The 22276-nt window shown below is 33.5% G+C and overlaps 2 protein-coding genes across 6 annotated transcripts; both read left to right on the top strand.

Moving 5' to 3' along the window:
- Positions 1-108: 108 nt before the first annotated feature.
- On the top strand, positions 109-4885 carry LOC130823817 (serine/threonine-protein kinase ATG1t). 4 transcript variants are annotated; one of them, XR_009046633.1, is made up of 9 exons: positions 109-410; positions 1232-1349; positions 1438-1496; positions 2754-2818; positions 2990-3083; positions 3160-3240; positions 3315-3426; positions 3541-3682; positions 4278-4885. XR_009046633.1 is itself a non-coding variant. In XM_057688607.1 (8 exons), the coding sequence occupies exons 1-8, from the start codon at positions 186-188 to the stop codon at positions 3576-3578; spliced, it is 792 nt and encodes a 263-aa protein (XP_057544590.1). In that variant the 5' UTR covers positions 109-185; the 3' UTR covers positions 3579-4885. The 4 variants fall into 4 exon arrangements, 2 of the variants coding, with proteins under 2 accessions (XP_057544590.1, XP_057544589.1); XR_009046632.1 differs by having other exon boundaries at positions 3534-3682; XM_057688607.1 differs by having other exon boundaries at positions 3541-4885.
- Positions 4886-8702: 3817 nt separating this feature from the next.
- On the top strand, positions 8703-21574 carry LOC130823816 (protein TONSOKU). Of its 2 annotated transcripts, none has more exons than XM_057688605.1 (20): positions 8703-9228; positions 9854-10648; positions 11641-11817; positions 12068-12159; positions 13014-13112; positions 13986-14446; positions 14528-14571; positions 14665-14781; positions 15523-15670; positions 16288-16407; positions 17322-17422; positions 17559-17682; positions 18210-18322; positions 18553-18664; positions 18854-18958; positions 19054-19120; positions 19369-19489; positions 19585-19755; positions 20601-20718; positions 20814-21574. In XM_057688605.1, the coding sequence occupies exons 1-20, from the start codon at positions 8956-8958 to the stop codon at positions 21317-21319; spliced, it is 3864 nt and encodes a 1287-aa protein (XP_057544588.1). In that variant the 5' UTR covers positions 8703-8955; the 3' UTR covers positions 21320-21574. The 2 variants fall into 2 exon arrangements, with proteins under 2 accessions (XP_057544588.1, XP_057544587.1); XM_057688604.1 differs by having other exon boundaries at positions 15508-15670.
- The last annotated feature ends 702 nt before the right edge of the window (positions 21575-22276 follow it).

The following is a 22276-nucleotide window of genomic DNA, read 5'->3' as shown; positions in this document are numbered from 1 at the left end:
TCATGATTTATAAAAGTTAAAATTATATAGGAAAATAAATAAAATATTAAATTATTTTAAATAATTTTTCTAAAAACTATTGTGCCAATAAAAAGATAAACTCCAGCAACCTCTTCGTATATTATAGTTCCAGATGATTTTTTCATCGAACAAGACACAAATTTTTGGTTAGCAGAAACAAAAAGATGATAGTTGGAGACTACATTTTAAGAGAAAAGATCAGTGAAAACCCATTATCCACTATTTGGAGAGCTAATCACAGAAAAGATCCTGACTTTAAAGATGTAGCTTTGAAGAAAATCTTCCTTTCTATGTTAACCCCAAAACTGAAAACTTGCCTTGATTGTGAGCTCAACTTTTTATCTTCTGTTAATCACCCTAACATCATCCGTCTTGTCAAATTTTTCCAGGTTTTTATCTTTTTATTTCTTCATTTTATTCTTTTATTATTTGGATTGCCAATTTGTTTGTGCTCTTATTATGTTTTTGGGTTTTGGTTGATCATTCTATTTACCATTTTTACTGGTGGGTTCAACAGATTATCATCCGATTTGGGTATTTGGGTTTTTTGATAGTAGTATTTTCTGCAAATTGATTCTTGTTACTCAAACTTGAAGGTTATAGCTTATGTTAATGTTATTCATCCAATATTTTGATTGCCAATTTGTTAATAGCCCTATTATTTTTCTGGGTTTTGCTTGTTGCTCATTGCCTTTCATCATTTCTTATTAATCAGAAAATTTGGGAATTTTAAGTTGGGCTTGTAATAGTTCTTTGGGTAAAATGATTTATTGTAACATTAACTTGAATTATATAGTGTGTGTTACTCAAACTTGGATACTTGTGGTTGACTGAATTAGTTTGAGTATATTTTGTTAAAGAAATTCCATAGACTTTGGCCCAAAGTGAGTTATCAATGTCATTCCAATGTCGGAATGTCAAGGATCGGACCCATGTACTCGGGAGTAATATAGAGTTCAAGTAACATTGGTTATTGGCTTATTGCTTGATGGTGTATGGCAGCAGTAAAATGATAAGCCTTTCTAGGTTTTGATGGTGTGTTTTGACCAATTATTGTAAAACTGTATACACACTAAGATGGGGATATAATGTGGTATTGGGAGATTGTATTAATTTTAACTTTTGATCTATGACATTAGGTTTTGTTTTGTAAATTAGATAACGTGTGGCTACTATGTTGTCATAACTCCCGCCCTCTTTCCTTGTCCAGGCCGAAGGTTGCATATTTTTGGTCTTTGAGTTCTGTAATGGGGGCAATTTAGCTTCTTATATACGTCGCAATGGTAGAGTCCGAGAGCAAATTGCTAGAGACTTTATGTATCAACTAGGTAAGTAGGTTTTATTGTATGTGCAGCTATGATCGTGAACGTTTGTTAGCTGTTTTGTTTAGAAAATCTCATAGGGTATCACTTGCAGGAACTGGTTTAAGAATACTGCAAAGCCATCAAATTGTCCATCGTGATTTGAAGCCAGAGGTATTGTTATTAGTGCTCATGTTCTTTTTAACACTGGATGCATTGCTTGCTTTTATTTGTGGTTGCAAAACTGATTTTTTTGATGAACTAATGATAAAGGAATTTATGTTGCCAAAAGCCATTGGTTAATCATACGAGTACTTTAAGAGGAGGCTTGTCCTAGGAGATTTTAATTAAGAGTAAAAAAAGGCTGCATATTAGCATGTAATGACATTGGAAGAATGTCACTATGTAGTGATTGGAAGAGTGTGTGACCAGGTTTTTGAGGGAATTTGAGCTTATTGATAAACTGCAATTTCTGAGACTCTTCAAATAAAAGTATCCAAATGGAGTTTACGAGTATACGTAGGATAGAAGATTTGCCTCTATGATGAAGTGATGGTGTTCAAGAATAGTTGAAAGCATAATTTTGCAAAATTCTCTGTGTGGCTGGTGACGTGAGAATTTCTTTGTAATAGACGGAAATGGAAATACAGATTTCAGGTAAAGGGCAAATGGTTTTTCAATCAATTAGAAATGTGGAAGGGTATACTTTTGAAATAATAAATCAACTGTTTAGCCTAGGAACCTGAAGTATCTTTGTGCGTGTGTTTTTGACAATTAAGTATGAACGAAGATGGTAGCTGTGTTAGATGAGGTTCTTTCAAAATGTGTTTTGCAAAAAAAAATATAACATTCTTTTACACTATGTTTGGATATCAAATTAGGAGAGAAGAGAAAGAAAAGGAAGGGGAAGGCAAGGAAGGAAAAGGAAGGGGAGGGGAAGAGACAGAACCATTGTTTGTATTGGATGGAAGGGGAGGGGAAAGAAAGGAAATTTCATTTTTCTTCCAAATTTTTACTCTTATGGAGAGATTTGAATGTTAACGAAATGAAAGGACTTTATCCCTCCAAATCTTTTCCCTTCAATTCCCCTCCCTCCCTTTTTGCTATCAGATATCCAAACAAGGGGATCTCCATCCCTTCAAATCTTTTCCTTTCTTTTTTCTCCATTTTTTTCCATCTAAACAAAGCCTTAGAGTAAATGATCCATGAAGGGGAAGAGCGTAGTCAGATAAAGAATTTCCCTTGAGTTTCATTAAGAATTTCCCTTCATAAGAGGTTTTCCACGCATAAAACTTAAAAGCTTTCATTTGCTCATGAAGTTTGTTTGACAAAGACTGGATATCTATACCTAACTCAATTGGGAAAATGACAAATACCCCCTCCCTCCCCAAGCTATTTAAGATTGTTAAAAGTTCACGTTTGGCTCTGCAGAACATTCTATTATCCAGTTCGGACAGTGGCGTACTACTAAAGATAGCTGATTTTGGCTTTTCAAGGTAAGTAATCAATGCCAGCTAACATTTTTATTTCTTATTTCTCGAAGGAAAAGTCTTATGCTTTACTACTTGCATTCCGTATAATTTCCTCCAAAGTTTGGCCATACTAAGTAAGGTAAAGGTTGTATTTATAGTATGTTTCATTTGGTTTCTATTGCTCTTCATGTGTAGAATTTTAATCTCGGGAGATTACGCTGAATTTGTATGTGGCTCACCTTTGTATATGGCGCCCGAAATGTTGGGATTTCAACGATATGATCATAAGGTAAGAATAATACTTGCATCTACATTATTGCAAAAGGGTTGGAATGGCTTACGTAAAGCGTTATACTTTACCCTAGGTTGACATGTGGAGTATTGGGGCAATACTTTTTGAGCTTTTGAATGGTTACCCACCTTTCCGCGGAAGGACTAATGTTCAGGTAGTTATTTTTTTTGCTTATATTGTGAGCTTGTTGCAGCCTTTTCTAATTACTTCGTATTATTTCATTTTCAGCTCTTGAAGAACATCAAGTCCGCTGTAGGCTTACCATTTTCGCAGATTGTCCTACAAAAGATACATCCAGACTGCTTTGACTTGTGTACTAGGCTGTTGTGTGTGAATCCAGGTTGGCATTTACTAACCATGAAAATCTTACAAATATCTGAATAGATTATAGCATGTTTTTTGGCACTCGGTGTGTTTTTTTGGCTTTGTATTTATATTGATTTACAGCCGACAGACTGTCATTCGAAGAGTTTTACTGCCATAAGTTCTTAGTGCGAAAAAAGGAGGGCTTGTGACGAAGTATTCTGCTCAATCTTAAAGGATCCATGTTGAGAGAATTTAGTTGGCTTGTTCTGCATGTCTGATCCATTGTTTTGGTATGATTTCACTTTTATTTCTCCTCGTTCCTAACAATTCATAATTTCCGACACTCACTTACTTTCTTTCAATATGTTCTAGATTTTAGGTGTGTTTGGCGAAATATCTTATTGGGCAATTTAAGCTTATTTTGATACAAATAGAGGGTTGGATGGTCAAATCAATCAATGCTAATGTTTGGAAAACTAGCTGGTTGAAACAGCTTATTATTATAAATAAGTTGTTTTTAAACAAGCTGCTCATAGTAGCGGGTTCAAAATCCGCGTGTCAAACCTGTTAACAAAATCAATCATTGTATTCAGCTACTAGCTATCACTCGTTTGTCAAACACTCCCTTTATTGAGATTTAAACATCCTACGCATTTAGACGTCACTAGGGTAGGGTTGCATAAATTTAGACTGTTACAACCCCTAGCAAGACCCAAATGGAGTGGTTCTTTTTGCCCTTTTGGCTTTATGAGATCAAAATAATAGCTTTAGTTCCCTTAATTGTTTAGTGTATAATCGTTGTGATCCCATAGCGTAAGTTGTTTTTGATTCAAATGATCAAGAGATTTTTTAATTTTTAGTAATGATCTGAAGTGGCTTACGCAGAACAATTACTCGAAAAACAACAAGCATGCCCAGCGCTGAAATAAACGGAGCTTAGAGGTCCTGTTATACTCTTGTAGCGTGAATACCTGATCGTGCGTTGCTTACATATGGTTCGTTTGGAGTTTGGTGCCTTTAGTCGTGTACTCGTGTTATGGCTCAAAAAATTACCAATTATTTTCATATAAGAAGTTTCTAGACACGAAGGAGCAGTATGCTCTTGCGCTTGGACATTTGGTTGAGCAAATAAGCAAAGCAGTAAGCAGAAGGTTCTAAAGTGAAAAGCTCAGCTGAGGTGCTATATACGCTCGAACGAGCATCACCCCTGGCGAATGCTGTTTTGATTTGGGAGCGTTTGATCTCAATTGCTCAAACGAGCAGATGGTACGTTCATTCGAGAACGGGCCAATGAGGAGAAACTTATCTTATTTAGAGCATATTTTTACAATGATCGCGTCTTATTAGCTATGGTATTATATCATACCCTCATAATCATAATCCTGATTATATATCCACATGAAAACCCTAAATACTGTAACTCTTCTTTTTCTCAGTTTGTTCTTTGAACTTTATTGTTATTTATAAATCAATAAAAGAGTATGGTTCTGAGAGGACGTAGTCCAAGTTGGAGGAATCTCGTCAATTTTATTGCCATTGCTTTTGTGGCTTTGGTCAGCAAAGCTTTACAAGCCACTATATATGGCAAAAGGTCACCTTATGTTAGAAAAATAATTAAATTATGCAACTTAATGAAAATAAGACATTTATAACAAAGAGTTACTAATGTTGGGACGGATAGAAAAATGGCTCCGTATGAACTCTTTTTAGTAAAAATTGCTAAAGAATTACTGAATTAGTCTCTTTTGTTAGTCTTTTAATTATTTTATTTATTGTTTTAGTTCTTTAGTTATTAAATACCAATATGCTTTGTTTCTTGAAAAAACCACAAAAAAGTTAGACATAAGAAAATGAATGCTTGAGGTCAATAGTCGATACTCAAGAAAATGATCGATACTCAAGAAAATGATGGATGCATGGTTAGGGTATTTTATTGGTTTTCCTTATATTTATGAAATTAACAAAATTTTAGACTCACTGATGTAGGATCACCTACATCTAGTTCTCCTGAGCTAACCAAGATCAATATAATGATACATCAAATGGAAGACGCTCAAATTCAAGTTCCAAAACTGAAGTCCTTTAATTTCGTAGTCATAAACTAAGTCTTCTTTTTTGGGTCATTTTATTATTTAAGTCGTTTATTTTATTTCGAGTATTTGGGTCTTTTGTTTTGTTCGAGATGATTAAAGCCAGGTTTAGGATCAAGCTTAATCATTTCTCATGCTTAGTTAGTCGAGTTGTACTTTTCTTTTATTTGAGTTTAGTATTTAATTTTGCTCATGGGTCGAATATTATGCGATTGAAACACAAGCAAGCAGCTGAAAATATCAAGCAAATAAACCAAGGAAATATGAAGAATATAAATATGAAGGTTCAGCAAGTGGAAGATTAAAAAAATATTTAGCAAAATCAAGTTGTTTGAGACAGCAAATAATCCAAGGAAATATGAAGAATATAAATATGAAGGTTCAGCAAGTGGAAGATTAAAAAAAATTTATTTGGCAAAATCAAGACGTTTGAGACACCACTTGCAGCCGAAATTTTGAGCACTATTTCTTGAAGATTGTGAGGGATATATCATGAAGATCTTATCTACTTTCAGCCCCAAAATATCATTTGAAGATTAAGCAAACATATTGCAAATAATAGCTGATTTGTAGCCATTGCAAGTAGGTGTATGTAGCCGTTGCATGTGGATGTCATTTCTGAATTTTCTTTGCTATTTTGTAATCCTTGTTGGCTTATCTCCTTATAGTATAAATAGGGCTTAGCTTGTTTCTTATATTATTCAACACTTTAATACAAACTTCCTATTGAGCAATTTTCCATGTTCTTATTTGCAATTTACTTTAACTTGGATTAGTTTAAGTAATTTGAAGTTCCTATACTTTTCATTCTTTTGACTAAAGATTGAATGTGTTCTTAGGAGCCCTTAGATTTGTTTCGTGGTGTAACTGTATCGAAGCAACCTTTGGCAAGCCATTTTCAGTTTGAGAAATCAACACTTACCTTTCACTTTTTTTCCTTGTTTTAAAACCACAAAATTCACAAAAACAAAATCCATTAAAACGAAAACAGCAACTACGTGTGCGTATAGCTTGGTTTAGTTTTGAGACATAACCAATCTATATCACTCACGTCTTAAGATATATTGTCTATCCAAATAAATAGACTATTACTATCATCATTTCATAAATAATTCATAAAGTGATGTGGATAAGTATGTTGAAACTCGTAAGAAGCTTTTAAGAGGCGTTTATGATTTTATACAATTGTATATAACTTGGACATAGCTATGTCTAGTCGTGTTATCGTCTTCATACGTCCCATTAGATTTTGTCTCAGTCGTTGTTAACACAATCAATAGTCAAAATGATAGTTTTATGTATATCTTCTTCATCCTTCTTTACTTCATATGTAGAAATATATAATTTTCTTAAATTATCAAAATATAAAATTTAAAATTTTTAATTATCGAGAATTATAAAGAATATCCTTTTAATTTCGGCTTCTACTGGCACTGAATTCTATTTTTAGTGTATGTAAGAGAGTGTTTGATGAAAAAGAACTCATGTGATACCCATAGATTTAGCTTTGAAAAGGATTGATAGACTACTCATAAAAACACGGTGCATCTTCTTTTCATGATAGTCCGTTTGCTTAGAACTCCACAATTAAGCGTGCTGGATGGGGAGCAATCTTAGGGTGGGCGACCTCCTGAGAAATTTTTCCAGGCGAGCTAGAAAGACTTGTGTTAATCTGTAGGGGCAATCTACAATCTCTATGAGTAGTCACCAGTTGTCCGTTGGGCTGGGGTGTTACAACTCGTCTTGCTTCAAACACTATATAAATATGTGTTGGCAAAAAAGATTAAGATCAAAATAATACAAGAAGACGCAGACTACAGAATGATGATGATCAAGAAAATAATGATTCATGGATGATGATAGTAACTTATGCATCATCAAGAGGATAGGTAGCAAAGACAGCAAACCAATAAGAAGATGACGATGAAATGACGCATATGATAGCACAATAAAAGAATGACCAACTACTACAATTAAAAGGCATGACGAGAACTACAATGACTTTAATTTATTCAAGATATCTAGGTAGGTTAGTATTCATTCGAAACATTAAATTCAAGTCTTCTTTCTCTCTTTTTTTTTAATTAATCGTTTGTATTTTTACTTTCTCATTAATATATTAACTATATTTGTTATCTTCTTTTTAGTTAATTTTTTAATGATAATTGACATGCAATAAATTTTTAAAAATACACAATTAAAACATGTCACACATTATTTTATATTTTATATTACTTTTTACATTTATATTTAGAGTAAATACCAGGGGTAATCTTTAGGGGGTGCGTCGGTGCGGGGTATACAATTGCATAGGGCCTCCAAACCTAAAACGTTTCATATGCAAAAAATTTATATTAAAATTACATATTAATGAGGTTAAGTAGTTGGTGAGAGTTTTACTTAACATATTAATGATCATAGGATTAAATCTAATTAATTATATTTTATTTTCTTATTTCTTTTATCTATTTCCAAAGCAATCCTTTTAACATCAAACATCTTCTCTTACATCATTTAATTTTCCCCCATTCCTTAAACATCAATAACCACTAGAGATAATCAACATTTTATTTCTTAATTTTTCAATTTTTTAAACTTTTACACTTTTTTTATTATTTTCCATCAAACCCATTACTTTTTTTCTCTTCCTTCTTAACTTTACAGAAGAAAATTTAATTTTAAACAAATTATTTTAAGTTATTTATAAAATTATTATTAACGAGTTAGAAATTGCGATAAGTTTTTATTTAATATAGTACTTAAATTTGGAATTGTGTTGAGTTTATATTTTAGTTTAAGAAAATCTCTTTCTTCAATTATGAAGAATCCCAAATTTAGAAATTTATAAAAAATAAACCGGATCTTAAAATACTTTACTCCGCCCCTGATAAAAACAATAATAAGAACTAAACCGATGATCCAACCTGTGAGTTGAGTTACCTGAAATCGCATCTTAAATTGCCAAGAAATCGAAATGAGAACTAAGACCAAGCCCCTGTAGTCTGAATTAGGTTCACTTTGGTGAAATCGGAATGCACAAATATTTGTATGAGACGGTCTCACTATAAGATATGCTTCATACTTGGGTTAAATAGTTTGATAATACAAAATTTTGGCTTATAGACTTCTTCTTTTAAGATCGTTTCACTGTAAAAATCTCATACAAAAGGGACCGACTGAAATGAGATGGAATGGGAACCTTTAACAAACCCAACCCGAACCGTTGCCATTATTAGTGCCCACAGTGGGCGAACAGCCCATCTCCAAAATGCCGAAGCAAGCAAAAGTTTGGCGCCAATTTCAAAATTTTCCCACCCCTAATCCACTATTTCTTCATTCTTCGCTCTGTCAATCAAAAACACTGTATAAAAAATTTGTTTTAAAACCCTAGAAATAAATTTTTCATTAATCTCCTTTCAAACTTAAAACCCTAAAATAAGAAAAACGAATTTCATTCAAAATCAAAGTCCGGAATGGGGAAAAACGACGTTGAACTAGCAGCTGCAAAAAAGGCATATAAGAGTGCAAACGATATCGGGAATCGGAAAGAAGAAGCAAGATGGGCAAATGTAATTGGGGATATTCTTAAGGAAAAAGGCGAGTATTGTAAAGCTATTAAATGGCTAAGAATTGATTATCAAATTTCTTCTGATTATTTGGTTGAAAAAGATCGTCTTCCTGCCTGTCAATCCATTGGCGAACTTTATTTGCGCATACAAGATTATGAAAATGCTCTTTATTATCAGGTACTTTTTAAATCTCTTTTTCGATTTTTACTACCTAGGGTTTTACTAGGGAATTTTGGAAGTGTACATTTTGATTTGGTTGCTTGAATTGTTTTGGGGTTGTTATATATGGATTTTAGGGATTGCCCTTGAAAATTTGAATTTAAAGTATTTTTTTGTTTTGTGTTGATTTTGTTGTTTGGTAATTGCATAAAATCTTGATTTGGGTTTCTTTTAGTGGATTCGTAACTGCCAATTTGATTTGGGGTGCAAAAATTTTGTTGGTTTATTATCTTAGTATTACAAGAAAAGCTCTTTATTCGTCCTAAGTTGTCGTTCATACTGGTAAATTCAATATGGGTTGATCATTGTAAAATCATTTTCTTTATAATTGCTAATTGTCTCAATAAACTAATGTGGAATCAAGAGATTGCATTGATAGATGGGAGATAGGAGTTTCTGCACAGCACAAGATGTAATCCGTGCTCTTTCAGTTCATCTAATCTGAAATGAATCCTTTTTGGATTCCTATTTCACTACTCAGTAAAACTCCATATTTGTCCTTAAATGTATTTCATTTTTAGCTTTTGTTTTTTTTTGTTGCTAATACTTGATGCTTGTATATTTGTGTCTTTTATTATTGTAGAAAGAGCATTTACAGCTTGCCAAAGATGCAGATAATCTGATTGAGCAACAAAGAGCCAGCACACAGCTTGGGCGTACATATCATGAAGTATTCTCTAAATATGAGGATCATTCTGCGCTCCACAAGGCTAAAAAGTATTTCAAGTCTGCTATGGATCTTGCTCGAACTCTCAAGGAAAATCCTCCGGATTCCAAATCTTCTTTTCTTAAAGAATATGTTGATGCATATAATAACATTGGATTGCTCGAAATGGACCTTGATAACTTGAAAGAAGCTGAAAAGATTCTGACACAAGGTTTAAAAATCTGCGATGATGAGGAGGTGAATGAAAATGATGCCGGGCGCACCAGGTTACATCATAACCTTGGGTTTGTATATACACAACTAAGAATGTGGGATAAGGCTCGAGAGCATATCCAAAAAGATATATTAATTTGTAAAAATATAGGTCATTGCCAAGGGGAGGCTAAAGGTTATATTAATCTTGGGGAATTATATAACAAGATTCAAAAGTTTGACCGGGCCTTGTCAAGCTACCGGAAGGCTCTTGAATTGACAAACTCCTTGGAAGATGAATATGCATTGGCCCGTCAAATTGAGGAAAATATGCGAGTTGTCAAGGAATATGTTAAAGTAATGGATGAAATAAAAATAGAAGCACAAAATTTAAAGAAGCTAAGACGTAGCATGACCACGACAAAAGGAACTTCTGGTGAAAGAAAGTGTTTGAGGCAGCAATTGAAATCTATTGACAATCTCATTGAGAAAACCATCATTGTTTCTGATTGGTCAAAAGTAAGTGTCAAAAGCGCCATTTTTGTTCTATTGTGTTTCCTTGTGTATTCTAATGCTTTGCTTATATAAGCTCTACCTTATAAGAAGTTCCCTAGAAAACATTTTTTATCTCTTTAGCTCACATCTAATAAGCTCTTGTTGTCATCAAAATTTAAACCTTGTAATTTGTATATAAAAAATATTTCACATGGTGAGGAACTTGCCATATCATTATATCCGGGCATTGGCTCCCAAACGGGCCTGAATGTAGCATCATCATATTAGTATTCCTAAATGTTTTAAATTGGAAATTGTGTCCACTAATTGGCATGCAAATTTTAGGTATTCCAATTGAGGCTATTAATGGATTATTAGTCATCTTTTGTGTTTTGCATTGATTTCTTGGGTGCCACAATTATGTTGTTCTCATACTTCCTTAGTTGGTTTTAATATTGAAAATGGATGGAGTATAATTAAATATTTCTGGATTTGATGCTTGTAACTTGAATATATGAATATATGTTGTTGTCAACTGAGGAACTATGATATTAAAAAATGTTGAGAATGTCTTAGGAAGTTTGCTATTCTATTTTTTTCACCTTTATTAGGATTTAGGTCAAGAGTTTTGTAATTAGGTGGTTACTAGATCATGGAAGTTCATACAATGTTTTCCTTTATGCAATTGTAGGTTTTAACAACTTTATATTTTTATTGTTTCCAATCTAGTTACTTTCATCTCATTGTAAAAACAATTTAATGCAAGTGGCTTATGATTTTCGTTGAAAGTTAACATTTGTTAGAACGCAAATATGTGTTTGGATTGGATTGGGAAATTCAAGAATTTTAAAGCATTTTTCTTTATGGAATCTAGAATTCCACAAACGCATGAATTTAAGACCAAAAAATGCTCACTTGTAGTTCATAAGGCACGTAAAATTAAATGTGATATTGAATGTAGTTATTTTTTGATGATGCTTTTCCACCATCTCACTTCTTTTGTCCATTGTCTTTAGCATCTTGAATTTGCAAAGATGAAGAAGAAAATTGCAAAGGAATTATGTGACAAAGAAAAGTTGGCTGATTCACTTTTGGTTGTTGGAGAATCATACCAAAAGCTTCGGGATTTTCGAAAAGCTAGTAAATGGTATACCAAAAGTTCGGAAATATATAAAGTGATTAATAACTTGGAAGTAAGATTTTCTTTGTCCTTACAGTTATTCATGTGCTCGAAATTGATTATTATACCATATCTCGGCCATAAGTGACCTCACTAATATATCTTCTTTCTTTCATTTTTTTTTCTTTTTATTTATTTTTTTCATGACAATTAAGGCCATTAGGTTTTAGGATCTTCATCTCATGTCTTCAATGTGGTTTTCTTCTTAGTGGTATTTGTGTTTCATTTAATGCCGGTCTAATATCTATCAATGGTACTTTCAGGGCCAAGCAATAGTAAAAATCAATATGGGTGATATTTTGGATTCTAAAGGTGATTGGAAGGCCGCTTTAGATGCATTTAAAGAAGGCTACAAGTATGGTATTTTTCTCTTTCAGCAATGGTTGATGTTTAGTCCCTTATCTTGATGGGTTCAAAGATTTAGAGTTCTTTAGTTTTAAATTATAGTGCACTACATTGAAATGTCTCATTTAATAACATGCACTTTTTATTTATGTGAAGTTGTGGATGATGTTTGCTACCAAGGGTCAATTAGAAACAACCTCTTTGTTATCATTAATGAGGGTAAGGTTTCGTACATTCAATCCCCCTCTGAAAACCCCGCTTAGATAGAAGCCATGTAATGGAAGTGGGGTCATGAAATGCCATCGTTGTAGTAATAGTTGATGCTATCAGTAGAACAATGACCGTTAGATTTGGTACCTAGTGAGCATCTGACTTAGGCAGACTAATATTTAGTAATGTTACATTCTTATGTAAACAATTGGTTTTCTATGGGACTAACTCTAACCATTGTTTATTAACCTTACATCCATTGCAATACAAGATACATCACATTAAACTTGTGATACCTTTTGATAACTACTTTTGAAGACATATTTTCAAAAACTTGCATTTTTTCGGATGACAAATAATAAATAGACGAGGAAGATGAAGATAGAAAAATAGAATACATCAACCTAATACATCAAAGTGTCTTTGTTCACGTCACGCATGTTCTCCCAGCAATTAGTTTTACTTGGGATTGTGACTTGATTTCATCATGCACATAATTTTCTTAGTCATCATTTATTAGGGTCCCAAATACATTATTCAATCAAGTCAAATGTTAGGAAGCCTTTTCTTGTAGGTGTTTTCATCCTGCAGCCAAATATCGGACTCATGTGCAAAATTAATTATTTGGATGATCATTAGCTCAAATATTTGCAGTCTTGCAGTTGAAGCAAATAAAGTTTCTTTACAAATTTCTGCACTGGAGAATATGCATTACAGTCAAATGATGAGATTTGATAATGCTGAAGAAGTTAGGTACGTTATTCATCGTGTGTGAACATTATTAGCTAGTTTCTTTCAGTTTTTATGTCTATATTTTTAGGATAGTAGCTCCATTACAGAAACAGTATTTGCACATAATAATCAAATTATACTTTGGTTGCACTGAATTAAACTTTCACTACTTATCCTTTTGATTAATGTGAGTATAAGAGAAAAGCGAAGGATATTTTCATTTAAAAAAGGGAGAGAAGATTACAGTGAAGGTAACTCGATATCTGGTCAAGGTTGATTATGTCAGTTATGAAAACTTCCTTAAACTGGGCCAAGAAAAATCACTTCACATTGTCCATATACTCCTTTTAGTTCCCTTAGTTTTTGTGTGTTGATGAGTTTCCAAAGAAATAGTGGAGGGAGTGTAAAATTACTCGGAATCAAACTTCGATTCATAGAGTAAAAATGTGGTAACGGTCGCGATTGCGGTAACGAAATGGTGATGCGGTAACAATGTGTTACATTTATCGTAACGCCTAAATATCGGTTGAAACCAAAATATATCCCTTGATATGGCCCAAAACGTGGTTTTTTCACACCTTTACAACGCGGTAAATATCGGTTCGTTATTTTTAAAAACTTTTACAACGCGATGCGGTTTGACCTTGTTTTTACACTATGCTTCGATCTTTAATTATTGTTTGAGTTGGCTGTGTAGTGATGAATCATTTGACTAGATGGAGAAGTATTATGTGAGCTCACTTAATTTTAGAGACATAGGACTAAGGAGGATAATGACATTGTACCACTAATTTTGACAAGAGTTTTTTTTTTTTTCTTAGTGCTTGCCTATGGTAATTTGGATTATTATTATTGGAGCAAACTTGTTGCTTATATTGATGCTTTGTTTTGTAGGAAGTTGGAGCTTCAGATACAAAATTTGAAGAGTTTAATCAGCAATGAGCTGGAACCAAATGTTGCATTGAGGGATAGTTGTTCTGAAACTGAAAGTGAAGGCAATGACAGTTTAGTGGAGAGCAGGTTTGCTAATTGTGAATCATCTCGCAGTAGTGAATCTCTTCTGGCGGAGAAACCTCTTTCAAGGATTGAACATATTGTAGTTGATGAAGCTTCGAGTCCACCTTTGCGCCGTAAGAAGTTGCAGAAACTTGAAACAGACAGTGAAAAAACGGCTAAAAGATTTTCTAGGATAACTGAAGCTACTCCCAAAAAATTCTCTGATTCACAGGGTAGTCCTTTAACAGTTGGTAGAAAACGTACCCGTTTAGTACTATCTGATGATGAAGAAGATTCACAATGTCAAAACAGAAGGCTGGATAGTACTCGATCAGAAGAGATTGCTACATCCAATGAATGTGGGTAAACAAGTGCTTTGAGCTTTATTTGTTTAATTTTGAAAATATGTGCACTAAACTTTGGCTCTTGACTACTTACAGTGAAGACTACGAGCATCCATCAAGATCCAGCTTGTGACTTACAGGTAGTGGTTATTTCTTATTGCATCTGTTAATTGAAAAGGAAATCCAAAGATAGTTGAAAATATTGTGCTCTTATCCCTTTCCTCAATTTCCAGGATTTTGTGCCAGATGGTTATAAACAATGCACAAGTTCTTGCAGTCTTGTTAATGTTGAAGAAAGTTCGTGTTCACATAAATCTTGCCATGGAAATGCCAAGATAAATGACAATAAGGTATCTATATTTAGTGCTTATGTATTTAGGCATGACATGTTATTAATGTGTTGAAATAAATTCAACTTTGATATTTTGTGGAAACTCGAAAAAAGTTCGATGATACACCAAATATCTTTTGGAGCATAGTTTATTGATAGTTAGTGGCACATAATAGTCACTATTCATCATTTTAAAAATGGAAAAGGCAGTAGTGCAACTACCAGTAATGTTTTTTTAGTTGAAAAATAAAGTTTATAGTGTCTTGTATGTGCGACTATGGTGCATGTTGTAGTAATTAAGTCATGCTTCTATTGGGAGTGAATATTTATGGGAAAATCAAACTAAAGAACACGGCTAATAGAGGATAAAATTAAGAGAATTAATGTTGTTAAGGGTAAGAAGTGGTTGTGAAGTGATGAAGAAAGAGAAATAGAGGAATTAGTCCCCTCATTTTAAGATAAATATTTACCCTAGTAGAATGAAGGAGAAATATTTCCCTACTCCCCCAAAATTAAATGATAATATCCTCTTCTCTTCATCCTCTCAATTTTATTATATCATCTTTTCTTCATCCTTCCTCAAATTTACCTCTACTCACCTTTATTTTCATAGTTTACTTTTATTTCCTTCTTAAATATTTACTCCCAATACAAGCATGCCCATAAAGAAAAAACATCCATTGCTAGAGTTCATGAAGTAGTTTGATCTCATGCGTATGGAGGTAATTTGATCCGCTTTTCTCAGCCTTGTTTCTTTCAGTGCGGCATTATAATCAAAGTTGAAGATGTCTTGGTGAGCATTGAAGCAGAGTCCAATGTTCTTGCTGGTAAACTTGATATTGAGTCCTTGAAGGTTCACGCAGCCTGCTCATACTATTTGCAGCTACCTTCTCAGAAGAGGTGCATTGGTAAGAAAAAAATGCAAATGTGAAACTTTATTTTTACTGTATATTGATGTATGATGACTGATGCAACCATCATATTATATAAGTTGTATTAAGTAGATAAAAACAAATACGTCCGTGGAAGGTTCTCTTTTCAATTAAGATCATTCTTTTGGTCTTTTCTGGGTAGGTGGAATCATCTCATGTTGTGATACAACTTTGAACACACAATAACTTTTCAGATTTTTCTGTCTTTTTTCTCGATTGAAACTAAATCTTGCTGCTAGTTAGAAGATCTGGAAGTGTTGATTTGAGTAGTTGTTTGGTACCATGTTTAGGTCGAATGGGGGAACTAGGACTTTTTGAGGGGCTAGAAATTCCCACAGGCAGCCATTTCCTTTGCTTCAACTCAACATGTGAGGTCCATTTTCCAGAAAGTATTTATTGTAGTAAAATTCTGTAGAAGTGAACCTTCCAGATTTTATTCTTATACAATCTAAACTGCCCTTAGTTTAGTATTTTGGAAATATAGCTGCTTAAAAACGTTATGATGACATACTGTCATGCATTCTTCACGAACAACTATAGCTCTTGCAATAATTTATATTTTTAACTACTATAATGTATATGTTGTGCGACAGGCCTATTGCCAATTATTGACCAATTGAAAATTGGGGAGCATATCATGTCTACTAATAATGCAGTGGAAACTGTTTTGAATGGTGCTCCAGCAGGAGAGTTGATAGAAGCTTCAGTTTCTGGTATGACCTTATATGATCTGCATGTATACTTGTGTTTCCTATTAAATTCCATTATGGCAAGTTGAATAATATCGCTGCTTACTTCATGGCATATATTTTACTAGTTGACGTGCACAATATTCTCTAATACAATGCTATACAACTTTAATCTTAGTTTGGAAGTAGTTGAGAATGTATTCTATTGCTTGAACAAAGCATGTTAAGTGTCACACTATACAGTTTTATAATACTAGACTTTTTATTGCATAATGAAAATTTTAATAAACAATTTGTGAGCATAGACAATGGAAAGTGGTTCATTTTATTTTGACCATAGTTTTTCTTATTGCTCTTCCATATATAATCTTGATGTATATGAAGGTCCTATCCTGAGGAACTTTGGCTAGGATTTATTATAGCTTTCGATAAGCACTGATCATTATGTAGGAAGCTAGAGCTTTTTTAGGGTCTAATTAGTCAAATATTTGTTAGTTAATTTCCTTATTTTTTTTTAGCTCTATCTTTAGGGTTTTTTCGTTCAGATGTATTATATATAGATAGACTTTGTAAAATAGAATGCTATGAAACATAATCGATAAAAACCCTTAAATTGTTGTTTTAATTCTTTTCATTGTTCTAGAGCTAACACTTCCAATTAACTGGGACCTTAATTGATTACTCCAACATGCGAACTTGACGGGGTTTTGCATGTGAGGGGTGTTGCTGGTATGATTTTTCCCACATTGATGAATTAAAGATGATGTGCACATTTTATTAGTCATTGGAGCCCTTCCTATTGCCATATGGTTTTGGAATGATATCTCATTGGCTTATGAAGTGTATAGGGGACATATATAGGTGTCTACTAGAAGTATGCTAGTTAAACCAACATTAGAACTTTCATACACTCGTTGAACTCTTCTAAACATTAACAGGATGGGTGCAGAAGAGATTGATAAATTTGTATGTTGACTGCTGTGAGAAATTATCTGAGAGACCTAATATGAAGTTGCTAATAAAGCTGTACAATTTGGAGGTAAGGAAGCACACTAACTGTTGTAAGCTTTTTTTCATCTCTTATATTGGTTTCTGTACATTTTGCTGATTAAAACTTGAGTTGTCATACTCAATAGTTTATGCACTTTTTTTTTTTTTTGCATGTTTCAATGCAGATTTCTGAAGATGAAGTCATTGTTTCTGATTGTGAGCTTCAAGATATGTCAATAGTTCCTTTACTGGATGCTTTGAGAACGCAAAAAACAATATCTATGTTGAATCTTTCTCATAATATGTTAGGTAAGCACCTAGACATTGTTCAATTCGTACCCTTCCAATTTTTTCATCAATGTCATTTCGTCTTATTTCCTCATGCCGCTAGGATATCTAAAGAAGTGGTAGAATGTAATTTTTTGACTAAACAGAGGTTTACAGTTGATCCAAAATCTGCTACATTACAGATGTTTCTTCCTTTTGACATTACGCTCCTATTTTGAGAAATGATAGTTGATGCCTTGGTATTTGTAACTGACTGTATAGTGCATTAATATTTCAAAGTAACAAAGAGCACATGCTTTTATTATCATCCAAAGTTCAGAATCAGTGTTGACAATTTGGTGAGATAATTTTTGTGTCTATGATCACCGAAAATTCAGAAAGTATTGTCTCAATTGGAAATGTACAGTTTGTAATCTAAAGGTATAGTGTCTCACAAAATATCTCAGTTAGTGAAAAATTGGGATACAGATAGTGCCTTGCATCTCTGACATTTCTTGCCCTTTATCAAGTTGTGGTGCTTTTAGCATTTATTTGTTTATTATCTTCAGGGAATGCAACAATGGAAAGACTTAAGCAAGCGTTAACATCTTTAGGTCAGAAATATGGGGCCTTGGTGTTAGACCTGCACTGCAATTTGTTTGGACCTACTGCTTTATTTCAGGTAACTTTTATAAATTTTTTTTTGTGATAATGGTTTAGTTCATTCTTCTTCAAGTGTCCAAAGATAATAGGTTGGGACCTGAACATGAGAGTATATCCTGCTGGGAATTGTTATTAGGTGTTCCATACTTCCATCACTTTGCTTCGCATTTACCACTTTTCTTTCCTTTTTATTTTTTTTTCTGTTATAGTAACACCATGTTCTATCTATGTTCGCTTCTGGATCCTCAGATCTGTGAGTGCCCTGTTCTCATTAGCCGATTGGAAGTTCTTAACATCTCAGGAAACCGTCTAACTGATGCTTGTGGAGCTTACCTGTCCACCATATTGCGTAATTGCAAAGGTAAGGCTTATTTTTCTTTTAGTTATTCCAGGGTTTCATTTTTATGAATGGACTATTGACATGGATGGTTGTTGTTAGTATTTGACCTTTCTTCTGCTTTGCTGAGCTATAGTTGCCGGGAACTTATTAGTATATGTGGGAACTACTGTATCCGATGCTCAAATCTTTTCTCTTGCTCTGCCCACGCAGGTCTTTACAATCTTAATATTGAACGGTGTTCTATCACATCTAGAACGATTCAAACAGTTGCCGATGCATTGGATTCTGATTCTGTACTGTCACATCTATCCGTGGGTAAGTGACTTGGTCATGAACTCACGATTTTCACTTAGATGCTTTTTTATATTCCTAAATGAACTTTTGAATTAAGTTTCTTTTTTGTTTGGCAGGTCATAACAACCCAATATCTGGTGCTTCTTTAGCCAACCTATTAAAGAAACTTGCCAAGCTTGAAAGGTGCTGTTCTAATCTCATTTCCCTCGAATTTATTCTGCGCCACCTTAATGGTTGACAAGTATATCTTCTAGTTGGCTTAAAACTTATCTTAAGCCAACACTTCCAACTTGCAAGTCTCAAGTTGGATCAAACAGGGTGTTGCAGGGTAAAGGTTTGGTGTGTCAGTAAATTCTTTCATTCTAAATCTCAACACTTAGAGCATAATTTTGAGTTATGTATTGTATGATGGGAATTTGCTGTTTTTGTAGGTTTTCGGAACTGAGTCTGGATGGGTTAAAGCTAAACAAACATGCAATTGATAGCGTTTGTCAACTAGCTAAATCTTCGTGTCTGTCAAGTCTCATGCTTGGTGCTACAAATATTGGTTCTGTGAGTGTTTGTAATCATTTTGCATTCGAGTATGTTATGAAATGGTGTTGTCAGATCTCTCCTCAAACCATCTTATGGCTATGCCCAACCTGCAGGACGGAGCATTGAAGTTAACCGAGTCCCTGTTCCTGGAGACACAAGAACTGGCAAAGTTAAACTTATCATACTGTGGACTTAGACCTATGTACTTCGAAAGGTTAAAGACGTTTCCTGGACTCTTGAATATTGTTGAGATTAACTTTTCTGGAAACCCCATCACATCAGAGGTATGCTTCAGCTTCATTTGTATATTCTAGTGCTTATAATTGTCAAATGCCATTCATTCATCATGAAACAAAAATTCCACAACTTTAGGGGGAATAGATTATAGATAGATGTTTTTACTGGATACAACAGCAAATTCACCTAGTGAAAAATCTGCTTGGTTAGGGTCAAGCAAATTTTAGATGATTGAAATGTACGCACATTTTGCTAGAAAACAAAACGTATGTACGATGTACCTTTAGGACATCGTACATATGTTTTGTTTGTTCATTCTCCGATCATATTGCATTTGGGACATTTGTTCATGCGAAGAATTCTTCCAACTTACTTGAATGGGAATTTACATTAAATAAAGTGGAAGATTACTTTCAAGGATTGCTGGAAGTTCTTTACCTTCTGCTGATTTAAGCTATAATAACATCCATAAGAAAAAAAATCAAGGATGTCTTGCATTGCAGTAATAGGTCATGATGTCGTGGGCGCGAAACACCTTGCGGTTTTACGCTGTCTTGTAGATATCGCAGTGTAAATTGTTAACTTGAAAAAAATCCATTTTATCAAATTAGTTTTAGTTTCCTAAGAATAATATCTTATGATGGTTGTTACTCCACGAATTTGAATCATATGTTACGTAATGAGATGTGGTTGCTAGCTCAAAATTTGTTATGAAGCGGTAGTTATGCAACAGAACAACCTCATTTTTGTGCTTCTATTTAGGGTGATTAACCTTGATATATCAGTAGATGCAAATATTATTGCTAATGATTAAAAAGAAACCCGGATTTACTCCATTAGCTTCCTGCTCATATTCAAAGCTCTCCAAACTTAACTAGATTTGTTAATGCAGGGCGGAAATGCATTAGCATCATTACTTGCAAATCCAGACTGCTGTGTAAAAGTTTTGCAGCTTAGCAAATGCCGTCTTAGTCTCGATGGGGTCATCCAAATCATCAAGTCGCTTTCTGGTTAGAATTTTTTACTCGACTTCATTTCTATCTTTTTCATTCATTTTCCAATTTGCTCGCATAATAAACCCATCCAATTGCTTGACGTCTTGCAGAGAACGAGTCCCTTGAGGAACTCAACCTCGCTTGCAACATTGATCAAACAACATATCAACTCACGAAAAATGATCTAACTGGAAAATTGAGTCCAAAAACATTGAACTCCGAGAATAAACTCAATGATCCTACAACTGAACAGCACGAAGAAGATGCCTTAAATCAGCTAGAAGCAGCTGATAGTTACGATAACAATTCAAGGTTTGAGGGCTCAGAATCACGACTCGATGATACTTGCAATAGTCAAGGCCAAAGAAGCGTACTTCAACCTGACGATCTGTACGTGAAGGAACTGTCATCAGCCATCAGCAACGCCAAGACATTGCAGTTTCTTGATCTCAGTGACAACGGCTTCTCAACTGAAGTAGCCGATACATTCTACAGTGCATGGTGCTCTTGTACGAGGATTTGTGTAGCTCGCAAACATTTTAACGGCCAATTACTTCACTTATCTACCCAAAACAAGATTTGTTGTGTTAAACCTTGCTGCCGAAAGAACTGGTGATTCAGTGGCACCTCAAGTTTGCATCGTATGCATGTCTATAGTAGCCGCATGGCGGAGCAAAAATACACCATAAACTTTAAGGTCCTGTTTTGTTTAATTTTTTTTTTGGAAGTTTTGAGGTCTAAACACTAATAATTAAACTATAGCAAAACAGTGTAAACTAAGATTATATATAAATTAACAAATCAAAATATATGTTTATTATACGAATTTCTATACTTGACAAGATAAACGTAAACACTAAGCACTAGTAATACATTTATATAATTAGATCATAAATCTACTATTTAATAATTTTGTTATTATAATTTTCGTTATCTCAATCTCATTAAGTGGCTCACACTTAAAGTGAGTTTGAAAGGGTCGGATGTGGGCAATTGTACAGCCGTTAGGACATGCTTGGATTAGCTGTAAATATTTAAGGGGTGAAAAAAAGTCAAAGTAAGAAAATGAAGTTGATAAATAAAAAATTAGTGAAATTTGATTGTTGTAGAGGTGGAAGAATGGTTGTAAAGTGATGAAAAATGAAAGGAGCTTTAAATTTTATGGGATAAATATTTATCTCACGGGAGGGTGGGAGAATGTATTACCTTCATAATAGGGGAAATTATCTTTTTCCTTCATTATTTTTATCTTATGCTCATTTTACCTTCTTCACAACTATTTCAATTACTTCAAATACATCTCTATTTGCTTTTATTTCATTAGTTTAACTTTATTTTCTATTTAGTTATTTACACCCAATCCAAGCATGCCCTTAATGGTAAAACTAATAAAAAGGTTGTTTTTGATTGACCTTTAGTGGCAAACGCCAAGTGCAACCATACATAAATAAAAAGTATATATATATATATATATATATATGTATACATATATATACAATATGTATACATATATATATATATATATATATATATATATATATATATATATATATATATATATATATATATATAT

The sequence above is a fragment of the Amaranthus tricolor genome, chromosome 9 (assembly GCF_026212465.1).
Source record: "Amaranthus tricolor cultivar Red isolate AtriRed21 chromosome 9, ASM2621246v1, whole genome shotgun sequence".
In the NCBI taxonomy this organism is placed as follows: domain Eukaryota; kingdom Viridiplantae; phylum Streptophyta; class Magnoliopsida; order Caryophyllales; family Amaranthaceae; genus Amaranthus; species Amaranthus tricolor.
This window is presented reverse-complemented; position numbering and strand designations above follow the sequence as displayed.

Coding starts and splice junctions, on each gene's coding strand:
- LOC130823817 (XM_057688606.1), top strand. CDS start 186: ATGATAGTTGGAGACTACATTTTAAGAGAAAAGATCAGTGAAAACCCA. Junction 1,350..1,437: donor AGACTTTATGTATCAACTAG/GTAAGTAGGTTT, acceptor TATCACTTGCAG/GAACTGGTTTAAGAATACTG. Junction 2,819..2,989: donor GCTGATTTTGGCTTTTCAAG/GTAAGTAATCAA, acceptor CTTCATGTGTAG/AATTTTAATCTCGGGAGATT.
- LOC130823816 (XM_057688604.1), top strand. CDS start 8,956: ATGGGGAAAAACGACGTTGAACTAGCAGCTGCAAAAAAGGCATATAAG. Junction 13,113..13,985: donor GATAATGCTGAAGAAGTTAG/GTACGTTATTCA, acceptor TTTGTTTTGTAG/GAAGTTGGAGCTTCAGATAC. Junction 18,665..18,853: donor CATATTGCGTAATTGCAAAG/GTAAGGCTTATT, acceptor CTGCCCACGCAG/GTCTTTACAATCTTAATATT.